This window comes from Numida meleagris, chromosome 12, assembly GCF_002078875.1.
Source record: "Numida meleagris isolate 19003 breed g44 Domestic line chromosome 12, NumMel1.0, whole genome shotgun sequence".
Lineage (NCBI taxonomy): Eukaryota > Metazoa > Chordata > Aves > Galliformes > Numididae > Numida > Numida meleagris.
Window position 1 is genome coordinate 855,819 of NC_034420.1, and position 23,112 is coordinate 878,930.

A 23,112-nucleotide genomic window follows, 5' to 3' on the forward strand; every position below is an offset into this window, starting at 1 on the left:
TCCCTGTGCATTCCTCCCCAGGCACGTCCCTGCCTCAGGAAGGGATTTTCTCCCCTGCTCGTTCCCTGCCACCAAAGTCCTCTAGCAAAACCTTGTGCAGCTGAGGTGCACAGGAGGAGGTGCATTTGCATTACCTGGCAGAGTGCAAAGGCGGTGCTGAGGTCAGCAGAGGTGCTGCTGTGCCCTGGAAGAACCTCTCACTCCAGGCAGCCCACGTAGCCCAATGGGGCAAGAGCTGGGCCTGGCAGGGCCAGGGTGCTCCCAGGTGCTATTCCTGGCCCTGGGCCGATTCCAGTGCCTTTGCAAACACTTTCCCCCCTGCCCTGTTCTTTCAACCGCTCTTTATCCATTGTGTGAAAGACAGAGGGAAATGGCTGAAAAAACTGGCTGTTCTGGAGGAACCACAGCAGCAGCCAAACTCGAAGATACATCAAATACATTGAGAAAACACTCTGGGAAAGATAAAGAAGTTTACAATTCCCTTTCAGCTCCTTGCAGCTCCGTATTGATCACCAGCAAATCTAGGGGCAAAACCACTTCTACTGCATTCCCATGCTTCCACTTCCCTGGGGCTGCTCTGGGAAGGCCCGGACGAGGCAGGCACCGTGCTGGGAGCAGCCGCCCATCCAGGTGGCCCCACAGCCCTGCTGGCAGGTGTACACTGCCCAGCTGCGCACCCCGGCACACTCTTTAGGAAAACGCCGTTATTGCAGAGCAAACAGTGCGGCTGTGTGCAGAGCGCAGCTAGGGTGCCAAAGGCCTCCGGACGACTCGGGTGCCAGAGTCCAGCCCCGAGGACAGTGCTCCGCTCCCCGGGATGTGGTAGCCGAGCCGTGGCAGACGGAGAAAAGGGAGAAAAGGGCCAGCGCTAAAGCGAGGGCAAAGTGAGGACTGACAGACGGGGTCGCGGCACACAGCAGGCAGGGTAGGACGGCTGCATAGGGATCCCGGCGGAGCGGGGGGCGGAGCGGCGCTCCGAGAGCGGAACGGCTGCCCCCGGGCCACTCGTTCCCAGCTCCTGCCGCGCCCAGGAGCGCCCCGCGGAGCCCGGGACCCGCCGGCAGCCCACTCCCCCCGGGCTCCCTCCTGCGGTCTCCCGCGGCCATGGCAGCCTTCAGCTCCGCTGCCTCCGCCCGACTCCTCCCGGCAGCTCCAGGGCATGGTCTGAGCACCAAGGATACCGAGGTGCCCGTGCCAGCTGTGCCCCCGCAGTGCCGTGCGCCGCTTCCTTCTCCGTGCCTGTGGCAGGCAGGATCCTGGTGGGGTGGCCCCATTCAGCACCTGCTGGTTGCTGGGGGCTGGGAGGAGCGGTTGGATGCAGGCACAGGACAGGACAGGGCCGTGGCACAGTTCTGGCTGTAGCCTTGGGATAACAGGGTTGATGGGGAGGGGTCTCATCCCATTGGGGTGGGACGGGGTGCCTCATGGAGAAGTGGGCTGACCTTTCACAGCAACCTGGGGAAAGCAGAGGGAAGGCTGAGCAGCGCATAGAATCGCAGAAGCATTAGTGTTGTAAAAGACCTCTGAGGTCACCAAGTCCAACCGTCAGCCCATCCCCACCATGCCCACTAACCATGTTCCCAGTGCCATGTCTACGTATTTCTGGGACACCTCCACGGTCGGTGACTCCACTACCCCCCTGGGCAGCCTGTCCCAATGCATTATCACTCTTTCAGAGAAGAAATGTTTCCTAACACACAACCTGCCCCGCACAAGGTGAGGCCATCACCTCTCATCCTGTCACAGTTATCTGGGAGCAGAGGCCAGCCCCCACCTCACTACAACCTCCTATCAGGGAGCTGCTAGGAGCAATGAGGTCTCCCCTGAGCCTCCTCCAGACTGAGCAATTCTGGCAACCTCAGTCACTGCCCGCAGGACTTGTACTCCACATGTGAGAGGAGCTCCTGTCCCTGCCCAGCACATAGGACCTGGCACATCCCAGGGCCTAGTGGGGACCAGAGCCGCCTCCCAGCCTTACTCTCAGCTCCAAGCCCTTTGAGCCTGAGCTGCAGTTTCTGCAAAGCAGATCTCAGCACACTTCAATCCAGTGTGTTCCCCTTTTGCACAAGGGCCAAAGTGTATGACCACCCGTGCTGCCCTGAAACATGATGTCTGCCACACTGGTGCCTGGCCCCGTGCCAGGCTGCTCCCATCACTGGCTCCTGAGCAGGCTGACTGGCTGGTTCCAGTACAAGCAGCCTGTGTTTGCTGGCGTGTTTGTGCTACGTGTTGTGGTATTTGCACTCTATACAATGAGGCTGTTTGTTTGCAAAGAGTGAAGGTAGCAAAGCCTGGCGGCAATGCACTCCGTGCAAGCAGGGCCACGTGTTGTGGCAACATCATGCACTCATCTCCATCCCGCTTGGCGTGGCGGCGTGGGCATCACTTGGTGCTCCCAGCCCTTCTCTGGGCTGGGGCCACTCCAGCTTCCAGCTGCAGGCTTCCGGTGGGGTGGGAGTGGCAGTCTGAGGGTGTCCTTGCTGCCCTGGGAATGCGGGCTGTCTCCTGCTGGCCCCTCCTGCCCCACTCCAGATTCCCTCAGCGTTGACACATCCCTCCCAGTCACACATCCCCACAGCCCAGTGAAAGCAAGCAGGGACACTGTGCCACGTCCCCCTGCCTCAGCACTGCTGCCACAGGGCCATGCACTTCCCATCCCATGCACTGACCCTGCCATCAGAGATTTGCTCTTGGCCTTACCATGAGCTCTCCAAAGTCCTATGAGGTTTGAGAGGACTCAGAGCCACATTGCTTCTTCCCAGAGCACAGGTGCAAGTTGTTGCTGGCCTCAGGGACAGGTGTGGGTGCTGGGGTGTGACATTTAGCTGGGAGAGTCAGACCTCATCCTCTCTGTCATCATCACAGAGTGAACGCAGCAGCTGTCTGGATCATGCTCATGTCCTCTGCAGTGAGCCAGGTGGGTAGCAATGGACTGTGCCACCCACTAGGCCAGGTCTGATGCAGTTGGTGGCAGAGCTGGGATCCCCCAGCCTCTTGCCCAGGTGGGCAGCTGGGGCAGCAGGAGCCACTGACACCAAGGCCTTCAGGGCTGGCCACTGTGTTTTGATAACACTGTTTGGGGTTTGGCTCCTGGCTGTTGGTCTGCGGCCAGTTTGAACTTGCTCACAACTTTTATAAGAGTGTGACGAGTGAGACGCCACGAGTGCTGCAGAAGGCAAGTGCCCAGCAGTGCATGTGGCTCGTGGCTGCTTCACACAAGGAGAGCTGAAGCGCCTGGGCCAGCTGGCATGGCTCCAGCTCTGCAGCCTGAGCAGAGGGACTCTGCAACCAGCAGCTCCGAGCTCCTCCACACAGTGATCGGCCGTAGCATCTTCTCATCGAGCATCTCCGCAGCAGCTGAGCGCATCAGTGCCATCCTGCAGCAGGAAGAGGCGGGGGACCGAAAGTGCCCACTGCTGTTCGTCCAGCTCAACGAGCTGCTCAGCACTGCGGCAGGCCTGGCGTGGAGAGAGACGGCTAGGTAGGCAGTGGGCAGTGGGCAGGGTCTGGCAGCACACCGGGAGCATGGGGGAAGGCTGTAAGTGTCCTGCCTTGGAGGGAGCCCCAGGAGTGCCCTACCCTGGTGAAGTGCTCGGTTTGCTCGGCCACCTCCAGTGTCCGCACTGAGCCTTCCAGGAAACTCTTCTTCCTGATTTTGAGTGACTCATTTCATGTGAAATCTTCTGCCTTCTGTGAGGGTATGGTGTCAGGCTGGGTGCAAATGGTCACCCTGTCTTTGCATAGTATTCACGTAGTTCTGCTTCTGCATTCACTGCCTCTCCAAGTCTTCAGCAGCAAGCCAGTGGTGGGAGCACTTCATTGCCCGGCTGGGCAGAACTGAAAGCACTGCTCTGTGGGAAATGGGCAAAGAGGACGTCATGGGAGAACTGGGCAGAAGGATGCGGTCTGCAGGACATTTGCATTAGAGGTGAAACCTGGGTGCAGTGTGAGCAGTCAGCGGCGCTGGGCAGCTCTTTCTCAGGGCAGGGGATGCATTCTTCCCACAAACCACTGATGGGAAAGGAGGTGCACTGCTCACCTCAGAGAGCTGGGGCACAGCAGGTGTGAGAGGTCGTTGGCCATGATCCCAGTGCATGTACCTTGAAGCCCTGGGAGATTATTTGGTTTCTTTTTCAGAGCAAGCATGAGTGACCTGTAAAAAAAGGCTTGGCCAGGGGGCAGCACTCCTGGAGTGGAGCTGGGCTGCACTGGGAAGCAGAAGTGAAATCTGGAAATGGCTCAAATGTTCAGGGTAGCAGGAGTCAGAAGAAGCCGGGGGCAGAGCCGAGTGCCAGGAGGGCAGGTGGAGTGTGGGGAGGGTGATGGGATCTTGGGCGAGGGCACAGCAGAGCCAGACCCATTCCAGTTCTGGTGTGGGACAGGAGCATGGCTAGGAGGTGCCCCCTCACCATGGTGCCCCTGTGCAGCTCAGCAGGGATGCCTAAAGGAGACATGGAGACGTGTTGGCAGTCCCCACGCAGCAGTGGGCCTACCACAGAGGCCTGGGGGTCTGGAGCCACGTGCCTGCATGCTGAGGCTCTCCCAGCACCTGGCCCTCCTCTCCCAGTGCAGCTGCGCTCCAGGCCATGCCCCAAGGCCTGGCAGTGGGCTGCCCTGGACCCTGCCCTGAGGAGTGGCCAGCACTGCCCTGCGGGTGCCGCTGGACGTGCTCGTCCCATGCTGCACGCCAAAGGGACAAAGGGAAGCTCTGTGCCTGCTACTCTGCAAGGATTTGGCACGACCTGACCATGGCAAATGGCTCCAAATACTTCTCTTCTGACTGCCAGCAAGCACTGCTGGCTGTGGTGCTGGGTGGAATCCCTCTGGCCAGGGGAACAGAATGAGGTGTGGGGTGGCAGGGCCCCATGCCCACGCCAACCCTAGGGATCTGCGCTCCTGCTGCTGAGCACAGGACACCAGAGTAGATATTCCCTGCTCCTGACTGTGCTTCTCCCCTGGCAGGTGGATTAAGTTTGAAGAGAAGGTGGAAGACGGAGGGGAGCGCTGGAGCACGCCCCATGTCCCAGCACTATCCCTGCACAGCCTCTTTGAGCTGAGGACATGCCTACAGGAGGGGATAGTGCTGCTGGATCTGAGTGCCCACAGTTTCAAGGAAATAATCGGTACGTGAGGAATGCAAAGAAATGGGACAGGAGCCAGGCCACCAGGAGATCCCTAGACAAAGCAGTGACGGTACCTGGATCCTCAAGCAAAGGGGGCTTTCCTCCAGCAGAGCCCCATGGCTAGGCAGAGCTAGGACTCAGTGCTCCCCTGTGTTGCAGAAAAAGCACTCTCCGTGCAGCCTGAGGTATGGGAGCCTGATCTGCAGGACTGCCTGGCAGCCCTGCTGCTCCAACAGCCGCTCCACCGAACCACTGTGACTCCGCTGCGTGTGCTCACAGAGCTCAGCCTTGCTCCTTGCAGAGGTACACCTGGCACTATGGTGGGGGCTGGCGTGCTGCTGCTGCCTCTGGGACATATACCACACTGACCTTTTGCTTGTGCATGTATTTTGCTGCTTGTTCTGTTTCTTTGCAGGGAAGGCCAAATCCTACCCTGAGCCCAGAACCCAGCTCTCAGAAATGCCTCTGAAGGAGCAGGTAGGGTGGGAGGGGCTGGGCAGATGGATCGTGTCTCTGTTGGAGAAACAATTTTTCCAAGAAATGCATCAGTTTCTTGGTATTAGTCCCTAAGTGAGCTGAAAAGCACTGCCCAGAGATGGCACAGAAAGGCTTTACAGGTCAGGACCTGTGTCTGTCACTGCAGGACGCAGCCTCCCTGACATGTTCTCTGTGCGGGAGGCAGAGAGCCTCCAGGTCACGGCCTAGAGGAGGCGGGCTGGGGACAGTCAGTGGTGAGGCTGGAAGCTGGAGCTTGGTCTCAGTCGGCCGTCCCACATAGACCTGACTTTTCATGTCCTTTCAGCTGAGAAATCGATTTAAGAAGAAGCTCCTGCCAGGGTCTGAAGTAGCCAACGTTATGGTTGGGGAAGTCAACTTCCTGAAGAAGCCATTTCCCGTCTTCATTCGCTTAAGAGAGGCTGTGACCCTTGGCTCACTGACCGAAGTTGCCCTACCCAGCAGGTAACCAGAGTGCATCCAGTGGCCCTGTAGCCCACTCTGCTGTCAGTATCCCTGCTGCCTCCTGCATCCCCTAAGCTCTGTGCCTTGGAGCACAGAACAGCCATGTGGGCCCAGCACCAGTGGACAGACCTTACCTGGTAAAAGCAAAGGAGAAGACACCCAAAGCATCTGGCAGCATACTGCCTGCCCTCAAAAGGAGCTCCCCGGGAGAAGTTGCTGGTACTGTGATGTTCATGGGTTGCTGTCTTGTCTGCAGGTTTCTTTTCATTCTGCTGGGCCCCCAAGCCAAAGCGAAAGCCTACCATGAGATTGGAAGGGCTATGGCCACACTGCTGACAGATGAGGTGAGCCTAACACAGCAGCTGTCCTGAGCACACAGCAGCAGAATGGGGCCTGAGCTGAGGATACTGAGGTTGCAGCAGAGGAGGCAGAGGACAGGGTGGGCTGGCAGCCTCCCTGGCCCAGGATTAGAAAACAAAGAATTTGGGTGGGTATAGGGTCTAACCACATCCATTGCAATGAACTGCATGCGTGCCTTCCTCAGGGATGTCTACAGACTGGCTCTGATTAGCTGAATGCAGGGGTTTGTGGCTAATCCGCTGCATCTCACCACAGCTCTTCCAAAGGGTTGCCCGGCAGGCTAAGCACCAAGAAGACCTCATTGCAGGGATTGATGAGTTTCTGGATGAGCTGACTGTGCTTCCTCCTGGGAAGTGGGACCCCAGTGACCGAATTTCTCCACCAAGCCTCCTGTTGTCCCCGAACAAGAGGTATCCTGTGGAGTGGACACCCACAGCCTTTGCTGGCTCCTGTGGAGGGTCCCAGCTGGAGACCTCTTCTGCAAGCCTGTGATGCTGAAATCATAGAATCATAGAATGGTTTGGGTTGGAAGGGACTTTTAGGAAATCTGGGTCTCAATGAGGATGAAGCTATCTAGGAACCAGCCTTTGTCAAAGAAGTATTCCTGGCCAAGCCTCTTTGCAGCTCCAGCTGATGCAGACCACAACTATGGTCCCTGGTGCTGTTGGTTCTGCAGTTCCACTTGGCTCTTGCCAGTGAGGGAGTGGCAAAACCATCCCATGCAGTGTTCAAGCAAGAGCTGCTGGGAATGTGGGGCCTCAGCACCTTCCAGCAGGATGCCTCCTGCTCTGCCCAGCTCCTCTTCCATATCTGGTCTGTGTAGGGTTGGTTCAGGGGCTGGCCTGCCAGCTGGTGAAGGAGACTTCTTGTCCTCCTCCCACTCCCCCTCATTGCCAGGGAATACACAAGTTCCCTCCAGCCCTGTCCCCTTTCCATCCTCACTGTCCCCTGATAGCGTCTTCTTGATGCATCAATGTCCTGAGGGCTCTGGTCTGCAGCCCACCTGCTCAGGCTCCCCTGGCTCTGCCTTAGGGTCTCCGTGCACCTGCGGGAGTGGAAATCTCACTGCAATGGGAACACAACAGCTGCCAAGGACAGGCCCAGCCCGGCGCACCTGCATACCAGTGAGGAGCTGGAGAGGACAGGAAGGTCAGTGCATGCAGATGGGCGATGAAGTGGGGTGAGGCCTTGCCTTCTACATCAGTCCTTGCTCCACTGGGCAGATCGCTGCTGCCAGGGCCACCGCCTCCAACCAGCACTGGCCAGTGATTCCAAGGGGAGGACTCTCTGCTCTCTGGTGGTGGCCATGGCCAGCTGGAGGGTGCTCAGAGCCCTGCTGCCTCTTCTCCTCTCTGGGCTGCTGCAGGCTCTTTGGCGGGCTGCTCAGAGACATCCGAAGGAAGGCACGTTGGTACCGCAGTGATTTCTCTGATGCCATGCACATCCAGTGCCTGTCAGCAGTTCTCTACATCTACCTGGCAACGGTCACCAATGCCATTACCTTTGGGGGCATGCTGGGGGATGCAACAGCCAACATGCAGGTCAGTGTGCCTTGGGGCACCAAGTTGGTTATGGGTTGTGCTCCAGGGCAGTGGGGTATGTGGGGTTTGCCAGCACTCCTCAGGGCAAGGCTGCCCGGGGAGTGCCACATGGAGCTCCCTGCTCATGCACTGCTCACCCAGGCTGCAGGGCCTCCTGCAGCACTGCTCTCCATTGGCACCCCCAGAGCACTGGCTGGGCCTGAGCAACGGTAGTGCTGAAACCCTTCCCAGCTGTCCAGGGCACCAGTGCCAAGCCAGGATGCCACATGCCCTGTGTCCCCTCCCTCTTGCCTGTGGGGCTGTCACCCCAGCATCTGCCCTTCTGCTGGCTTCATCAGGCTGACAGCACCTGAGTGCTGTCCCCCTGGTACACTTGGTCCTGGCATACCATCCCTCTGTGTTGCAGGGCGTGCTAGAGAGCTTCCTGGGCACTGCCCTTGCTGGCTCCATCTTCTGCCTCTTCTCTGGCCAGCCACTGACCATCCTGAGCAGCACTGGCCCAGTTCTGGTCTTCGAGCGCCTCCTCTTCTCCTTCAGCGAGTAAGAACTGTGTGGGGGCATCTCCTCAAGTGGCAGCCCCCAGCTGCTCTGTCCCTGAGCTTGGCACGGGCTGCCTTCACATGGCTGAGTGCCATAGTGAGGGTCTGGGCTACTCTCCCCACTAGGGACTATGGTCTGGACTACCTGGAGTTCCGTCTTTGGATTGGGCTCTGGGTGGCCTTTTTTGGCTTGGTTTTGGTGGCCACTGAAGCAAGTCACCTGGTGCAGTACTTCACCCGCTTCACTGAGGAAGGCTTCTGTGCCCTCATCAGCCTGATCTTCATCTATGACTCTCTAAAGAAGATGCTGAGTCTGACAGAAGCCTTCCCCATCAACTGGCACTACCGGGCTGACGATGTGACCTTGTACAGCTGCACCTGCAACTTGTCTGGCCCAGGTGAGTGCAAGCTGCCTGCCACAGCTCCTGCCCACACACTCAGCATGGCCCCTGGGTAGAGTCCCTGCACAATGCTGGCGGGCAGAGCTCCGGACCATGCTCGTGGGGCTGTGCCTTACCAGGGACAGAGCCCCAGCATGGCAGCCTTGGCGTTGCCTGCTGTGCATTGGCCTCCACACCTCTCTCAGAGTGGCACGGGGAGATGGAGGATACAGGCATGGCAGGAGGTGGTGTCCCAGGCACCACAGGTGCTAAGTGTGGCCCCAAGGAGCACCGCAGTCCCCAAGAAGGATGAGGGATGTCTAGCTCAAGGATGCCTCACAGCCAGAGGGGAGAGACTACTCAATCCCACCTTGCCTGCCCAGCCATATTGGCACCTGGTGCTCCCTTATGGCCCTGAGCATCCCCACGCCTTGCTTAGGTGCAGGCATAAGAGTGAACAGTCAGATGCATGGAAATGTCACCTCGTCCTGCCCCTGCACTGGTCTGAGCCAGACCTTTCCCAGTGGGATGCAGGAACTACCTTCCTGTCACTGATGACAGCCCATTGGCATGGCCTCTGCCCCACACCAGGGACTCCTGCCTAGCCCCTTTTGCTGCAGGGCTGGTGTCAGGACAGGGGCACCATCTGTATTCCTGGTCACCTGGTATGTAGTGGCCTTAAGAGCATAGCCCAGCTCCCAGCATCTGGTGCAGGCATCCAGTCTGCCTCTAGTGTCCACAAGTGTACTCTGTCCCCTGCCTGCGACCCCAGGTCAGGCTGCTCCCAACAGCTTTTCCCTTTTTTGGGACTGGCACTGCCTGTCCCCCTTTGCTCCCCTCCCTCCGCCTTCTGGTTCAGGCAGGGACAGAGACCTGCAGCATCCTGGGGCTGTGCTCCTGGTGCCTCAGCAGTGCTGGGAGTGGGGCAAGCTGCAGTTCAGCTCCTGCAGCCTGGGGCCAGGGGGTGTGGAGCACTGGAACTGGGGAGTTCAGCAGACCATGCAGCACCTCAACATACTTTCTTTCTAGTCTATAATCTGGTCTATAATTCAGAGGGTGTTTTACAGGGTCTGAATGAGATGTGTCTCTGTTTTCATGGTGATCACCAACTCTCCAGGATCACTGTGGCAGTGGAGCCATGGCACTGTACACCTGAAACACCAGTGCTAGGCAGAGCTTGGTGCTGCTGTTGACTGTTAGTGTGCTGGTGATTCAGCCAAGCCCTTTCCAAGCCTTTACAATGCCAAAGACACAACTTAGGGCTGGAAAATATAACCCTGAAGATCTGAAGTTTGGCCCGCTTCAGGACAGCTGGAAATGGGCTGTGGGAAGAGCTGATGGAGGACTATTTTAACATAGCAGTGAGAAGACAACAAAACCATGAAGGATGTGAGGAAGCCTTGCAAGGTCTGCAGGGGCTGGGCCAGGGATGCATCCTAGAAACCTTGACTCTCTTGCTCCCAGGCATCAGCCCTGGCCTGGTGCTGCCCAGAGCATCCAGCTGCAGGCCACGCTCTCTCACTGCCCAGTGTCATTCCCATGCCTCAGGAGTCCCACATGGCCCCACTTGGGTATCCAAGCCAGCTCAGGACTCCTGGGAATATTTTGGGGACAGGGTACTGGCTGCTTGGTGCCAAGCTCTGTAGCCCCATTGCTCCTGGGGCACTGACTCCCTCCATTGCCTTGCAGGCCACCTCTCAGAAGGCAACAACACGCTGTCTCCTCCACCTACAGCCCTGCAGCAGGTACGGATCCTTCTCCTGGGAGGGGACACAGAGCACCAGGCTGCCCACACTGGCCCTTTGGCTCCAGTGCCACATCCCTGGCTCATTTCCTCACTTTCAACCTGCCCACACCCCCACAGCCTCCTGCAGCCTCAGCAGCACTGAGCAAGGCCCAGTGCCTGGGCCAAGGAGGCCACCTCCTGGGGACCAGCTGCCAGTATGTGCCTGACATAGCCCTTCTGTCCTTCCTCCTCTATGGAGGCACCTTCCTCTGCTGCACCATGCTCAAGCACTTCAAGAGCAGCCGCTACTTCCCCATGGGGGTGAGTGCCCACCAGCCGCCTGGCTGGGGCTGGCCCTGGGGTGCTTCTGGGGCTGTGCAGATGGTCCCTCTGCCACAGCTGCCTGGGAATGGTCCCTGGCCAGCATGGTTGAAAGCCTCTCTGTCTGTGGCATTGCAGCTTCGGAAGCTGGTGAGTGACTTCTCCATCATCCTGGCCATCCTCATCTTCTGTGCCATTGATGCGGCCCTTGGCCTGGAGACCCCCAAGCTCCTGGTTCCCAGCGAGCTGAAGGTGACAAACAGATGGGGGACCAGGGGCACTTCCAAAGAGCAGCTGGCTCAGCAGTGAGCGTCACATTGGTTGCGTGGCTGGGCTGAGCCATCAGGGCAGGGGCTGCTGTGGCTCATGTGAGGCCTCAAGCGCAGCCTGGAGGAAGGAGGATTTGTAGGAGAACAGAGCCTTTGTTTGAACTTGCCTGCTCTTGGCCAGCCTGGGCACATCCCACACATGCTATGGGTGTGTGAGGGCTCGCCCTTGCCAGCAGGAGGCTGCCAGTTCATCTTCCCAGCTTGTGAACTGTCTCCAGCATTGTCTCACCCATCATGGAGGTCTTGGAGAAGAGAGGAGACAGTGGGCTCCATGGCAGAGCTGGTATCTGCCCTACATACTTCCAGCCCAGCCAGACTCAGTGCAACACGAGGGCTGGCCAGCGCTGCAAGCACTGACATGCCAAGCTTACTCAGGCTAGGTGACAAGCCTGGTGATGCTCAGCACTGTAGGATTTACTGTGCAGTGCCTCTGGGAGTTTGCCTCCCCACCTCTCCCCACAAACAGGCTGACTGTGCCTGGTGCCCCAGCCGGCCTCCCCCAAATCCCACTGTGCTGCCAGACTGGTGTGCCCTGGCTGGACATTGCAAGCTTTGCTGGTGAGCAGGCCTGCATCCTCTGGAGAAGCTGCTCCACACCGCTGCTATATTTGCCATTGATGTGGTCTGGGTGGAAATGCACGGTGGACTTGCTGGCATGACCGTCCTGCAGCCCTTCAGCCCTATACTGCTGCCCTGTTGCATACAAGGGGTTGAGCCGCAGACAGTCCTGTGGTCTGTAAATAGCCTGACCTTGTCCTGCACATGCAGGGCAGCCTTACACTACAGCTCATGCTGGAGCAGGAGTTGTGAGCTCAAGCCTGGACTTGGGCTCCCCACCCTGGGTGTGGAGAGGGATTGGCAGAGCTAAGGATCAGGCTCTGCTTCTTCCATGAACCGGGCTGTAGTCCAGGTGTGCTTGGGCTCTGCAATATCCCCTCTACCACCCATGGCTCAAATGCTGCCCCTGCAACTCACCCAGGAGGGCACGTGCTCTTCTAGGTGTGCCCAGCTCCCAGAACCAGCTCACAGTGCCCATGTATAAGCCCTGCTGCAGTGGGTAGCTGTAAGTCCTTGCAGGCAGCTGGATGAGTCACGCTCCCAAGGAAGGATCATCCAAGGGCATCCATGGTGATCCAGCTTCTGTGCCCACGGGCTGGTCCCTTCACCCTGCTGTGCTGCAGGCCCTGTAGCCCATGTTGGCTGGCATGACACTTCTGCCTTCTGCAGCCCACGAATCCCATGAGGGGCTGGATTGTCTTCCCCTTCGGAGCCAACCCCTGGTGGATCTGTCTGGCATCTGTGGTCCCTGCCATCCTCGTCACCATCCTCATTTTCATGGACCAGCAGATCACAGCTGTCATTCTTAACCGCAAGGAGTATAAACTGCAGGTGAGCAGGGCCCAGGGGTTGAGGGGTGCTGGCAGGGTGCTGGCTGCAGACAGGGAGCTCTACCTTGTGTGTGAGCCCTGGCCTGGGCCAGGCTGGGCAGCCAGGAGAGAGCTGGCATTGGCAGTGCCAATGTCTTCGTGTGTTGGCTTCTGCAGAGGCTCAGCCCTTGCCAGGCAGGAGGCAGTGGGACTTGCTGTGTTGGGGGTGTCAGCCTTCCCACCAGCTCTAGGGGTGCCCCTGAGCCTCTCCCTCTGTGGGCATCCCCCTCATGCCTCCATCACCCACTGCAGGAGGGACTGTGGGTAGGGCTTGGTGGGAGACAGCTGGCACAGGACATTGCTGGAACAAGACAGCTGCAGGCTGTGGACATCCTCAGGGCTGGGCAACATCATGGCTGATCACCAAGGGAGTGCAAATATCAGGCTGTAGGCTGGGCCTTGGGCATTTTTGACTCCATCTGAAGGTTTATAATGTTTACAAATGCCCTCAGTTACAGGCAGGACCTGGCAGGGCTCCTGCCACACGTCTGCCCAGGACATATGGCTCATCCTGTCACTGTGAGCTCTGGGGCACAGATGTGGCTCCACAGGGCTGAGGAATAATGCTTATGGCAGAGTCAGGCAAGATGCCACTCTCTGGCCTTGCCACGCAGCTCATCCCTGGTGTCCTACAACATCCACCACCTGCCCTGATGGTCAGCAGTAGCCCAGGGCCTGCTGTCCTCTGGGACAGCGTCCTGATCTCATTATGCTGAGAGAGCCCCCCAGAGCTGCCACAGCCCACAGCTCACTCCTGGCCTCAATGCCTCCCTCATTGCAGAAAGGGGCAGGCTTTCACCTGGACTTCCTCTGCGTCTCACTCCTGATGATCGTCACCTCTGTGATGGGCCTCCCCTGGTATGTGTCGGCCACTGTCATCTCCCTGGCACACATGGAGAGCCTCAGGAAGGAGAGCACTGCCTCGGCTCCAGGCGAGCAGCCCGAGTTCCTGGGCATCAGGTATGGACTGAGCTCTGGTGCACTGTGAGCTGCTCCCCATCCAGGCTGGAGCCCCCACTCTGGGGGCCTCCTGCACCCCTCCTGCCCACAGCAGTGGCATCAGGGGACAAGTGCTGCCCATGCAAGCTGATGGGGTCTGTGGGTGCCTGGGAGAGCCTGGATACTCCTGCAATTCCTGCACTGCTGCCCGCAGGGAGCAGAGGCTGACTGGCCTGGTGGTCTTCATCCTGACGGGAGTCTCTGTCTTCATGGCACCCATTCTCAAGGTATGGAAATTGGCTCCTGGTGTTGGCTCTGGGGTGTCTGCCTCCTTTCTGAAGTGGGCAGGGTGTACTGCAACCTAAGGGTGCTCCCCAACCCTGCTGCTCCTCTGGCTGCAGCACAGGGAGACCCACCCAACAAGGAGCACTGCAGAGTGTGGGAAGGGATTCGGCAAAGGCCAGAGGGATTGGCTGAATTATTGCAAGATGGCCCAAGCAGCCAGCTCATGGTTCCCCCCAAGGAGCCAGTTCTGTCCCCTGCCACCTCCTGTCTCTTCACCAGAGCAGTGCCAGCACTCACCTGCTACCGCAGTGAGAGCGGCAGAGCTCCTGGCTGTGCATCCTGCCATACCTGGGTCACTTGCGAGTGGTGAGATGCAGAACTGAGGCTGCCTGTGGGACTTCTGCTTTGAGCTTGATTGATGGGACTGCACAAATATTTTGTGGTAGCCCCAGGACCAGCAGCTGCCTCCCAGCTCAGGCATCTCAAGTGCCATCTCAAGATGCATCTCAAGTGCATCTCAAGTGGCCATCTTCATGCCAGAGAAGCTGACCAAACCCTATGTATTCCCCACAACTCCAGCGGGAGTTGATGGGGAGCAGAAGGTGACCCCCAGCTCCCCCCTTGCCTGACCAGGCCTGGGAGAAAAAACAGAAAATGCTGAGCAACATGATGGCAGGAACCTGGCTGCACACTGGGGAAACGTGCTTGTGAAAGAGGAGGTAGAACAGAAGGCAGCCCAGAGGTAGCAGGACCCGGATGCAAGGGCGATCTGGCTGTGACATCTGTCACCCCATTGATCACCAGGGTTGATTCAGCTGATCTCACTGGCTAGGTGGGTGTCCCCTTCCTCCCTCACCACTCCACGTATGTCCCTCCTGAAGCTATGCACTCGGTCAAAGAGGATGACCTTCCCTGATAAAGACAGTACTGTTTATTTGTCAAAGGTACATGGTACCTGTGCTCCGCTGCTAGAACCTCCAAAAGAGGTCAAGGTCCATTTGTAGGAGAACGTAGGGTAGTCAAGCTTCCAAGACAGTAGACATGTGAGGCACTGCATGGGGCAGTCTGCCATTGTAAAACCACCTGGACTGCCACAAGTCCATGGGGCCAGATGGGATGCACCCAAGGGTGCTGAGGGAGCTGGCAGAGGTCATAGCCAAGCCACTTTCCATCATCTATCAGCATTCCTGGTTAACCAGAGAGGTCCCAGGTAATTGGATGCTTGCCAGAGTGACTCTCATCTACAAGAAGAGTGGTAAGGAGGATCCAAGGAACTACAGGCCTGTCAGCCTGACCTTGGTGCCAAGAAAGGTTATGGAGCAGATCATCTTGAGGGAGATCATGGCATGTGTGGGACAACAGGGGGTCAGGCCTCGCCAGCATGGGTTCATGAAAGGCAGGTCCTGCTTGACTAACCTGATCTCCTTCTATGATGGGGTGATCCACCTGGTGGATGAGGGAAAGGCTGTTGACACAGTCTACCTAAACCTCAGCAAAGGCTTCAACACTGTCTCCCACAGTATTCTCCTGGAGAAGCTGGCAGTCCATGGCTTGGAAAGATACACTCTTTTCTGGGTAAAGAACTGGCTGGATGGCTGGGCCCAGAGAGTGATGGTGAATGGAGTTACATCCAGCTGGTGACCGGTCACGAGTGGTGTTCCCCAGGCGTCAGTATTGGGGCCTGTCCTGTTCAGTATCTTTACTGATGACCTGGATGAGGGCATTGAGAGCACCCTCAGACGCAGACGACACCAAGTTGGCAGGAAGCGTCATTCTGCTTGGGAATAGGAAGGCCCTACAGAGTGATCTGGGCAGGATGGATTGCTGGGCTCAGGCCGGGGGGATGAAGTTCAACAAGACCATGGGCTGGGTCCTGCACTTTGGCCACAACAAACTCAGGCAACGCTACAGGCCTGGGGCAGAGTGGCTGGAAGACTGTGCAGAGGAAACGGACCTGGGGGTGCTGTTGATGCTCAGCTGAACATGAGCCAGCAGTGTGCCCAGGTGGCCAGGAAGACCAATGGCATCCTGGCTTGTATCAGAAATAGCATTGCCAGCAGGAGCAGGAGATGGTACTCCCCCTGTACTCAGCACTGGTGAGGCCACACCTTGAATACTGTGTTCATTTTTGGGTCCTTCACTACAAGAAATATATTGAGGCCCTGGAACACGTCCAGAGAAGGGCAACGAAGCTGGTGAGGGGTCTGGAGCACAAGTCTTATGAGGAGAGACTGAGGGAATAGGGGTTGTTCAGTCTGGAGAAGAGGAGGCTCAGGGGTGACCTTATTGCTCTCTACAACATCTGGAAGGGAGCTTGAGGAGAGGTGGAGATTGGCCTCTTCTCCCATGTAAATAGCAATAGGACTAGAGGGAATGGCCTCAAGTTGAGCAAGGGGAGGTTTGGGTTGGACATTAGGAAATGCTTCTTCCCCGAGTGAGTGGTCAGGTGCTGGAACGGGCTGCCCAGGGAGGGGATGGAGTCACTGTCTTTGGAGGTGTTCAAGAAGTGTTTAGATGTTGTACTGAGTGACATGGTTTAGTGGGAAATATTGGTGATAGGTGGACAGTTGGACTGGATGACCTTGGAGGTTGTTTCCAGCCTTGGTTATTCTGTGATTCTATGACCTTCTATCTGGCCTGCAGCTCCACACTGTGCCCATGCCAGGCAGGGGACAGTTTGGTGTGCTGTTTCACAGAGCTGCCTGCTGCCTGCAGCAAGGCCATGGCCCTTCAGTCACTCATCCCAGGGCAAAGCCTGTCTTTGCTTTGTCAGCCACCCCACTATTTATAAATCCAAAGCTGTAATACGCGTCTCCTAGTGCCTTGGTGCCTTATCACCAGCCTAGGTTACTCCCAGCATGTGCTAGAAAGTGGGGCAAGCATCTCAGAGCTTGTGTCCCTTCTCTGAAGACCGTGATGTCCATGCATCAGTTCCCATCATAGACGGGAACACATCCAGGGTGTAAAGCCCTTGGAGCCATAAGATAAGCAAAAATACATGAAATGAAATTGTGCTATTCAAAGTGAAGAAAACAAGCATTGCAGCTGTATATACAGATTGGTCTTACAGGAAACAAAAGTTAGAGAGTGCAAACTGCACCCTGCTAAAGCCTCATCCTGGTGTTTTGCAGTATATCCCAATGCCGGTGCTGTATGGGGTCTTTCTGTACATGGGAGTGGCGGCTCTGAACAGCATCCAGGTGAGCGGGGCTGCACAGAGCATGCCTCTGGATTGCATTGGGATACTTGTGGGTTTTAGGGAGGAAGGGCTTTGCTCAATACCTGTTCACATTGTGCAGCATGGCTCAGTGCCTGGAATTTGGACCTATGATGGCACAGAGGGAAGGAGTGGTGTCTGGGGCACTGGGGAGCATGAGTGACTCCTGCACTGGAGGACCAGGTGGATTGAGAGAAGCAGAGGGACCAATGGATGGCCCAGAGCAGCTCCCCACAGCTGCAGAATGTCCCTGCAGCAGCCCTGATTTGCCAGCTCTGCCCTACTCCTGCAAAACCCTGGGCAGGGAGAATCCATGCTCCAGAAATATCTACATCTTTTTTCTTTTTTCCTGAACATCTGTCTGGAAAGAGCTCCTCTGGATTGGGGCGGTGGTGTGGCCATGGCCCTATCTCCTGTAGCACTGGTCAGATCAACTCCCCCGCAACAGATCCCACGATCAGCCCTGGTGACAGCATGGAGTGGCAGGGCAGAGGGCTTGGCCTGCCTTGGGAGCAGTCTCTGGCACCCCTCTGTGCTAGGTGATGGGGTGGTCACAGTAGGGAGGTGGGTCGCAGCTGACTGGAGGTGTAGGTGTCCCTTCCCTGTACTGTGTGTGACAAGCCTGCTGTCCTCTCCCTGCAGTTTATGGACCGAGTGCGGCTGCTTCTGATGCCTGCAAAGCACCAGCCAGATCACCTCTACCTCCGCCATGTGCCACTGCGCCGGGTGCACCTCTTCACCTTCATCCAGCTGCTGTGCCTGGCCATGCTCTGGGTCATCAAGTCCACTGCAGCTGCCATTGTTTTCCCAGTGATGGTAGGATGTCTCTTTTAACCAGGCTGGTTAAAACCCACTGACCTGCACCTGCATGGGAAGCGCCATGCTGCCAGTCCCCTGGCCCCATCTCTGAGCACTGCACAGTGCTGACCTATGCTCTGCCCTGGCCCCAGCTGCTGGCCCTGGTGGGGATCCGAAAGGCGCTTGAGTGTATCTTCTCCCTGCATGACCTGAGCTGGCTGGACAACATCATGCCTGCAGCAGCCAGGAAGGAGGCAGAGGGAAAACTGCACAGGAAGAAGGAGGAGCAGGAAAGCAATGCTGATGAAGAGGTGGGTGATATGCTGGGAGCTGTGCTCTTTTGCATCTGTCCCCCAGGATGCTGTTGTGCAGGAGCTGCACCTGGCCAGTGCACACAGCTCGGGCAGCAGTGTCTGCTTGCCTGGAGAGGCAGGTACAGCCAGCAGCCCCGGCACAAGGCTCTGAATCCAGATGGAACAGCACCAGAGCTGTGGTGCTTGCATCTGGCGAGCGGTTGTGGGAGCGGGGACAGCAGCAGAGCTGGCAGAGCACACCCTGCCCATGGGCTCAGCACACCCTGCACTGCAGTGATGTCCAGCAGCAGGCCGAGCAGCCACAGGGACTGGCTCCTTGTGGGCACAGCTGCTGGAGGGCGCCTGGGAACGCGGGCAACTGCATCACCCCCTCGCTTCTCCTCCAGTTCGAGCTGATGTATCGCCAGGGACCAGAGATCAACATCTCCGTGAACTAGGGCTGTGGCCGGGACCAGGCCTGCTGCTCGCCTCCTGCTCAGCACTGACACAGGGCCCGCTGGCGGGCGCTTATCGCCTCTGCGTTGCAGCAGGACCCAAACCTGCGCTCGCCCCGCTCCGTGCCGGGCCCCAGGCTCGGGCTGCGGGCAGCCCCGCTCCGGTCCCGGCCCGGCCCTCGGCCTGCAGGTGTCGCGGGCCCGTGGCACGCTGGTGGATTGTAAAACTCGCCCGGAAAATGACAGATAATTGGCGTTTGAATAAACGGCTCTTTGACCCTGTGCCATTCGCTCAGCTCTTCCTTCTGCAGGGAAAACCGCGCTCCATCTCGGACTGAGCCCACCTGGCCGGACACGCGCGCGGCACTGACAGAGGCCAAGTGGCCGCGCGGGCGCCGTCACCGGCCGGAGCTGCAGGTGATCCGAGTGACGGCGTGTGGGGCCAATCGCGCCCTCGCTGGGGGCGGCGGGGCGGGCACTCGCGGCCGGGTTACGCGCGTTGACAGGCAGAGCCGCGCGCCAGTGGGCGCTCGAGGCGGGCGGGCGGGGTCAGCCTCTGCGCTGACGGAGACCTTCAGAGGGCGGTGAAGGGGGCGGAAGGGCCTAGGCCGCGGCAGAAGCCAATCGGGCGGCGTCAGACAACTCGCGTTGTGAGCGACGGGTCTTCCGGGCAACCAGAATCCCAGATTCTCGTATTACCGTTGATCGACAGCCCGTTTGTCCAATTGGCGCCCGAAACTCTGGCGGGACGCGTGACTGACGTTCCGAGTAGCCAATCGACCCCCGGAAAGTTCAGGAAGCGAGGACAGGGAAGTGGGGCGGGGCAGCGGGCTCAAACCGCCTCGGCGTGTGCTCTCAAGGCAGCATGCTGGGAACGCGTGACGTCGCTCGGAGTGGCAGTGGCACTGCCCAATAGTGCGCGGCGTTGGGACGCGCCCGGCCAATGGGCGCGGGCAGCCCGGCGGGTGGGCGGCGCGGCGGCGCGGCCGGGTAGGGTGTGAGAAGTTAGTGGCGCTGCTGCGGTGCCGTGAGAGACGGAGACGGCTGGGCTCTGCGAGCGGTGGCGGCCCCGGATCAGCGCGATGCTCACGGACGGCACCGCCGCCCCCCTCGGTGACGAGGAGATCGACTCGGTCGCTCCCCGCGCGCCGCCCGCCGCCGAGCCGCCCGCCGCGGCCGGGCCCTCCCCGCTGGGGCTGCGGGCCGTGCGCCTCTTCGGGGAGGCCGGGCCCGGCGGTCCTGGAGGCCCCGGCGCGCCCGCGGCCGGCGAGGCCGCCCTTGACTTCAAGCTGGCGGCCGCCGTGCTGCGGAGCGGGGGCGGCGGCGGCGGCTCAGGCAGCGACGAGGACGAGGTGTCCGAGGTGAGCGTTCCGCGGCCGAGCCTGGCCGCCGCTTCCTGAGAGACCCGGCCTCCCGCCGCGCCGGATCGTCGCCGCCGGCCTCGGGTGCTCCCCGCCGCCCCGCCCGGCGCGGGGGTCGCGGCCCGCGGTTCTCCCCGGCGCTGCGCGCGGCCGGGCCTCCCCGCGGCCATAGGCGTGAGCGGCCGCACCGGAGCCGCGGGGGCGGGGTCCCGGCGCCGCGGCCGGGGAACGAGGAGAGGGGCTCGGCCCCGCCGCTGGTGGGTCCGGCTGGCCCGGGGCGGAGCGGAGCGGCCGGGCCCTGCGCTCGCGGCTGCCTCTCGGCGTGTGGAGGGTGGGCTCGGGCCGAGCTGCGCCGCCGCCCGACCTCTGGGAGCGGTTTCCACTTTGAACCGTGTTCTGAGCGGTAGGTGAGGTCCTCCCGCGAACAGAGGGCATCTTTTCAGCTGCGGAAACAGAATGGAGTCTCCAGCCCCTGGTATTGTTGTGCTGGGCTCTGGAGGAGGAATCTACGGTTCCCAGACTGCTGAATTCCTGGCAGATGCAGTTCTAAGGAATGGAAATGGTATTTACCCAACGTCCTCTTTCCAGAAGAAATGGAAGAGGGTAATGGAGGTGTTTCCCTTTGATTTACCAAACATGTGGAGGGTTCCAAGGGGAGGATGTGTGGGAGGGTCTGGAGCCCTATCCCAGCCCAAGTGGAGCATTGTTGGCCCTTGAAACTTGCATCTAGGACTGCTTTATGTAGCCTAGGGAGAGATGGCCTCATCTGCCACTGCTGCCCACTCATTGCACACCAAGGGGTGAATCAGACTGCCTTTGCTGTCTCTTTTAGAAAGAAGAGCTAGGATCTCAGCCACTGCTGTAGTACTTAATGTTGTTTTAGTGGGAGTTGGTGGAAAGTGGCTATCACTTGGAAGCGTGTTGCAGCTCCAGTATTTTGTGCCTTTGTGTGCTTCTGCAGGAGGAGGAAGATGGTAGCCAGTGCATTATGTATCATTTTGTCTTTGAGGGCCAGGAGTGGATATTTAAGTGTATGCACACGTTTCTTTGGAGGAAATGGAAGGAGGGGAGCCTGCATCTTTCCTCATATGTCTAAATTTTCTGCCTTCCATTGATCATCTTCTTTTGCCCAGCCCAGCTGAAGTCTGAACTGACAAGTCTGAATTAACAAGTGATCAGACTGACAGAGACCCACATTTGTGCTTTGCTTGTGAGTTGACACAGGACACGTAACTGTGCTCAAGATCTAATGATCAAGGAGGTAAAACTCACTTGAGAAGAATGTTCCATAATGGTTTGGTATTGTGAGCGCGGGGTGGTACAGGATTACGTGTTGAAGGGTCTGCCTCTTTTGGGAAGGTGGTAGGCCTGTCAGGAAAGAATAGGACACAAGCAATTCAGTAGTTTCTGCTGTCTGGGATGTCTTTTGTGTCCGGTGGCTCGTATGTTAATGTATCCTTGAAAATGCAACACTAGTTACAGAAGGTGGAAACTGATGTGGAATGTACTATGTAACAATGTTTGTGGCTGTTGCTGCAAGATGGACATGGTGGAGTTCTGCTATCCCTTTTCAGCCTGCCCTATTATTTAAAGGATGTGAAGATTGAGCAGCTCAGGTGTCCACTAAGCACTCAGCTGGTCTTTTGACTAATAGCAAGCTTTAAGATAAGAGGTTAACATTGAAGAAAAAAAAAGTTTCACAGACAGCTGATAAACTACTTGTATTAAAAATGCTCTGAAAAGAGCATTCTTATTTAAAATGTATTATCAAAATTAAGTTGAAGTTAAAACACTTGGAGATTTCCAGAGCATGTTTAGAGGAGTTGGGCCAATCTCTGGGGCTGAACTTGCTTGGGGGATTCTTGGGTTTTGTGTTTCTGGTTGTGAGGCGCAACCTGTAGAAGAAACATGGATAGGAAGGGTTTGCCTTGCATCTCTCCAGCCTTGCTAGGTTATGGAACACAGTTGTGAGGGCCAGAAGTGAATTTTCAGTTTTCTTCTGTGAGCGTGAGAACTCAAGAAGCACCTGTTGCCAACATGTTGTGGGTTTTTTTGAGTTTTGACTTTTTTGCCTTTTTTTTTGGTTGTTTTGTTTTTGAACAAAGAAAAGACAACTGAGCTATTGGGATGGAACACTGCAATTCTTGAGCAGTGCTGCTTTGAAAAGCCAGGGACTATTTGGACTGTGGTCTCGTGTCGTGAGTCACTGATCTGGGTGTATGCCTTCAACTGCTACCACTGTGTGAAATTATTGGGAATGAGAAGGGAGAATTAAATAAATAATGGGAGCGTTTGCCATGCGGCCTTAATCTGTGCTCCTTTCTCTACTTTTGAAGTCATGAAAATCATGGTGCAGCATTCTGTAGGCTATGCTGTGTCTGTGCGGTGGTATTTGGTTTTTGTTTCTTTGTATTAGTCTGAGTGTAATATGCTAAAGTAACTAGATTTAGTTAAAATGGCAGATCAAGTAGAAAAAAGTCATCAGAGAATTTCAGGAAGAAGAACATAATGAAGTTTTTATCTAGAGAATATGAAGAGCAATAATGCATTTTAGCTTGACTTTTCAGAAGATGTACTGTGTTTTGTTCATCAGGTTTTCAAGTAGTTTCAGTGGGAGTGCTGTCCCCTTTTTGCAGGTGAACTCAGTGAGGAGGGGGGGGGCTGTGTTTATCATGAGTTGCAAAAAGGGGAGGAAGAATGAAGCTTTCTGGTGTCCCAGCTCAGTGCCTGCTTGCAGGAGGCACCAGGCAGCTGCTTCAGCTGCTTGGGAAAGTAGAGGCTGGGATGGGTCCTGCGTGACCAAGTTGTGAGAGGTCCGTAAGGTGAAATTCAAATGCAGCTGTATGGAGTATTTTCTAGAATTACCAGTTAAAATTATCACATGCAAACAGAAACAATTGCAAGCTGAAGCATGCCTTTGGCCATGGAAAGAGGAGGCCAGGAGGCTTTCTGCTATTCCTGTGTAAAAAAAGAAGGGAATTTTTGGTTCTCTTGGTGCTTGGAGAGTCTTTCAGCGGTTCTGTTCTGAGCAGCAGGGTGGCTCTGGCTTCAGTGCTTG

At 57.4% G+C, this 23,112-nt stretch overlaps 2 protein-coding genes across 10 annotated transcripts in view; both read left to right on the plus strand.

Moving 5' to 3' along the window:
• On the plus strand, positions 2,959–19,516 carry SLC4A9 (solute carrier family 4 member 9). Its single transcript, XM_021410841.1, has 22 exons — positions 2,959–3,002; positions 3,173–3,481; positions 4,963–5,123; positions 5,283–5,426; positions 5,539–5,600; positions 5,926–6,083; positions 6,340–6,427; positions 6,699–6,853; positions 7,476–7,592; positions 7,810–7,984; positions 8,391–8,524; positions 8,650–8,921; positions 10,593–10,648; positions 10,768–10,950; positions 11,089–11,202; positions 12,507–12,668; positions 13,488–13,666; positions 13,860–13,932; positions 17,062–17,130; positions 17,790–17,963; positions 18,098–18,256; positions 18,646–19,516. The coding sequence occupies exons 1-22, from the start codon at positions 2,959–2,961 to the stop codon at positions 18,694–18,696; spliced, it is 3,039 nt and encodes a 1,012-aa protein (XP_021266516.1). The 3' UTR covers positions 18,697–19,516.
• Positions 19,671–23,112, plus strand: part of LOC110405123 (ankyrin repeat and KH domain-containing protein 1) — a 112,348-nt gene continuing 108,906 nt past the window's right edge. For all 9 annotated transcript variants that reach the window (XM_021410093.1, XM_021410094.1, XM_021410095.1 and 6 more), the window contains exon 1: positions 19,671–20,054. In XM_021410093.1, coding sequence (XP_021265768.1) covers positions 19,776–20,054 — 279 coding nt within the window. In that variant the 5' untranslated portion in view covers positions 19,671–19,775. The remainder of the gene's footprint in view (positions 20,055–23,112) is intronic.

Excerpts from the sequence above, each read along its gene's own strand:
- SLC4A9 (XM_021410841.1), top strand. The coding sequence starts at position 2,959 with ATGCAGTTGGTGGCAGAGCTGGGATCCCCCAGCCTCTTGCCCAG. Across the intron at positions 5,427-5,538 it reads CAGCCTTGCTCCTTGCAGAG|GGAAGGCCAAATCCTACCCT; the intron begins GTACACCTGGCA and ends GTTTCTTTGCAG. Across the intron at positions 7,985-8,390 it reads ATGCAACAGCCAACATGCAG|GGCGTGCTAGAGAGCTTCCT; the intron begins GTCAGTGTGCCT and ends TCTGTGTTGCAG.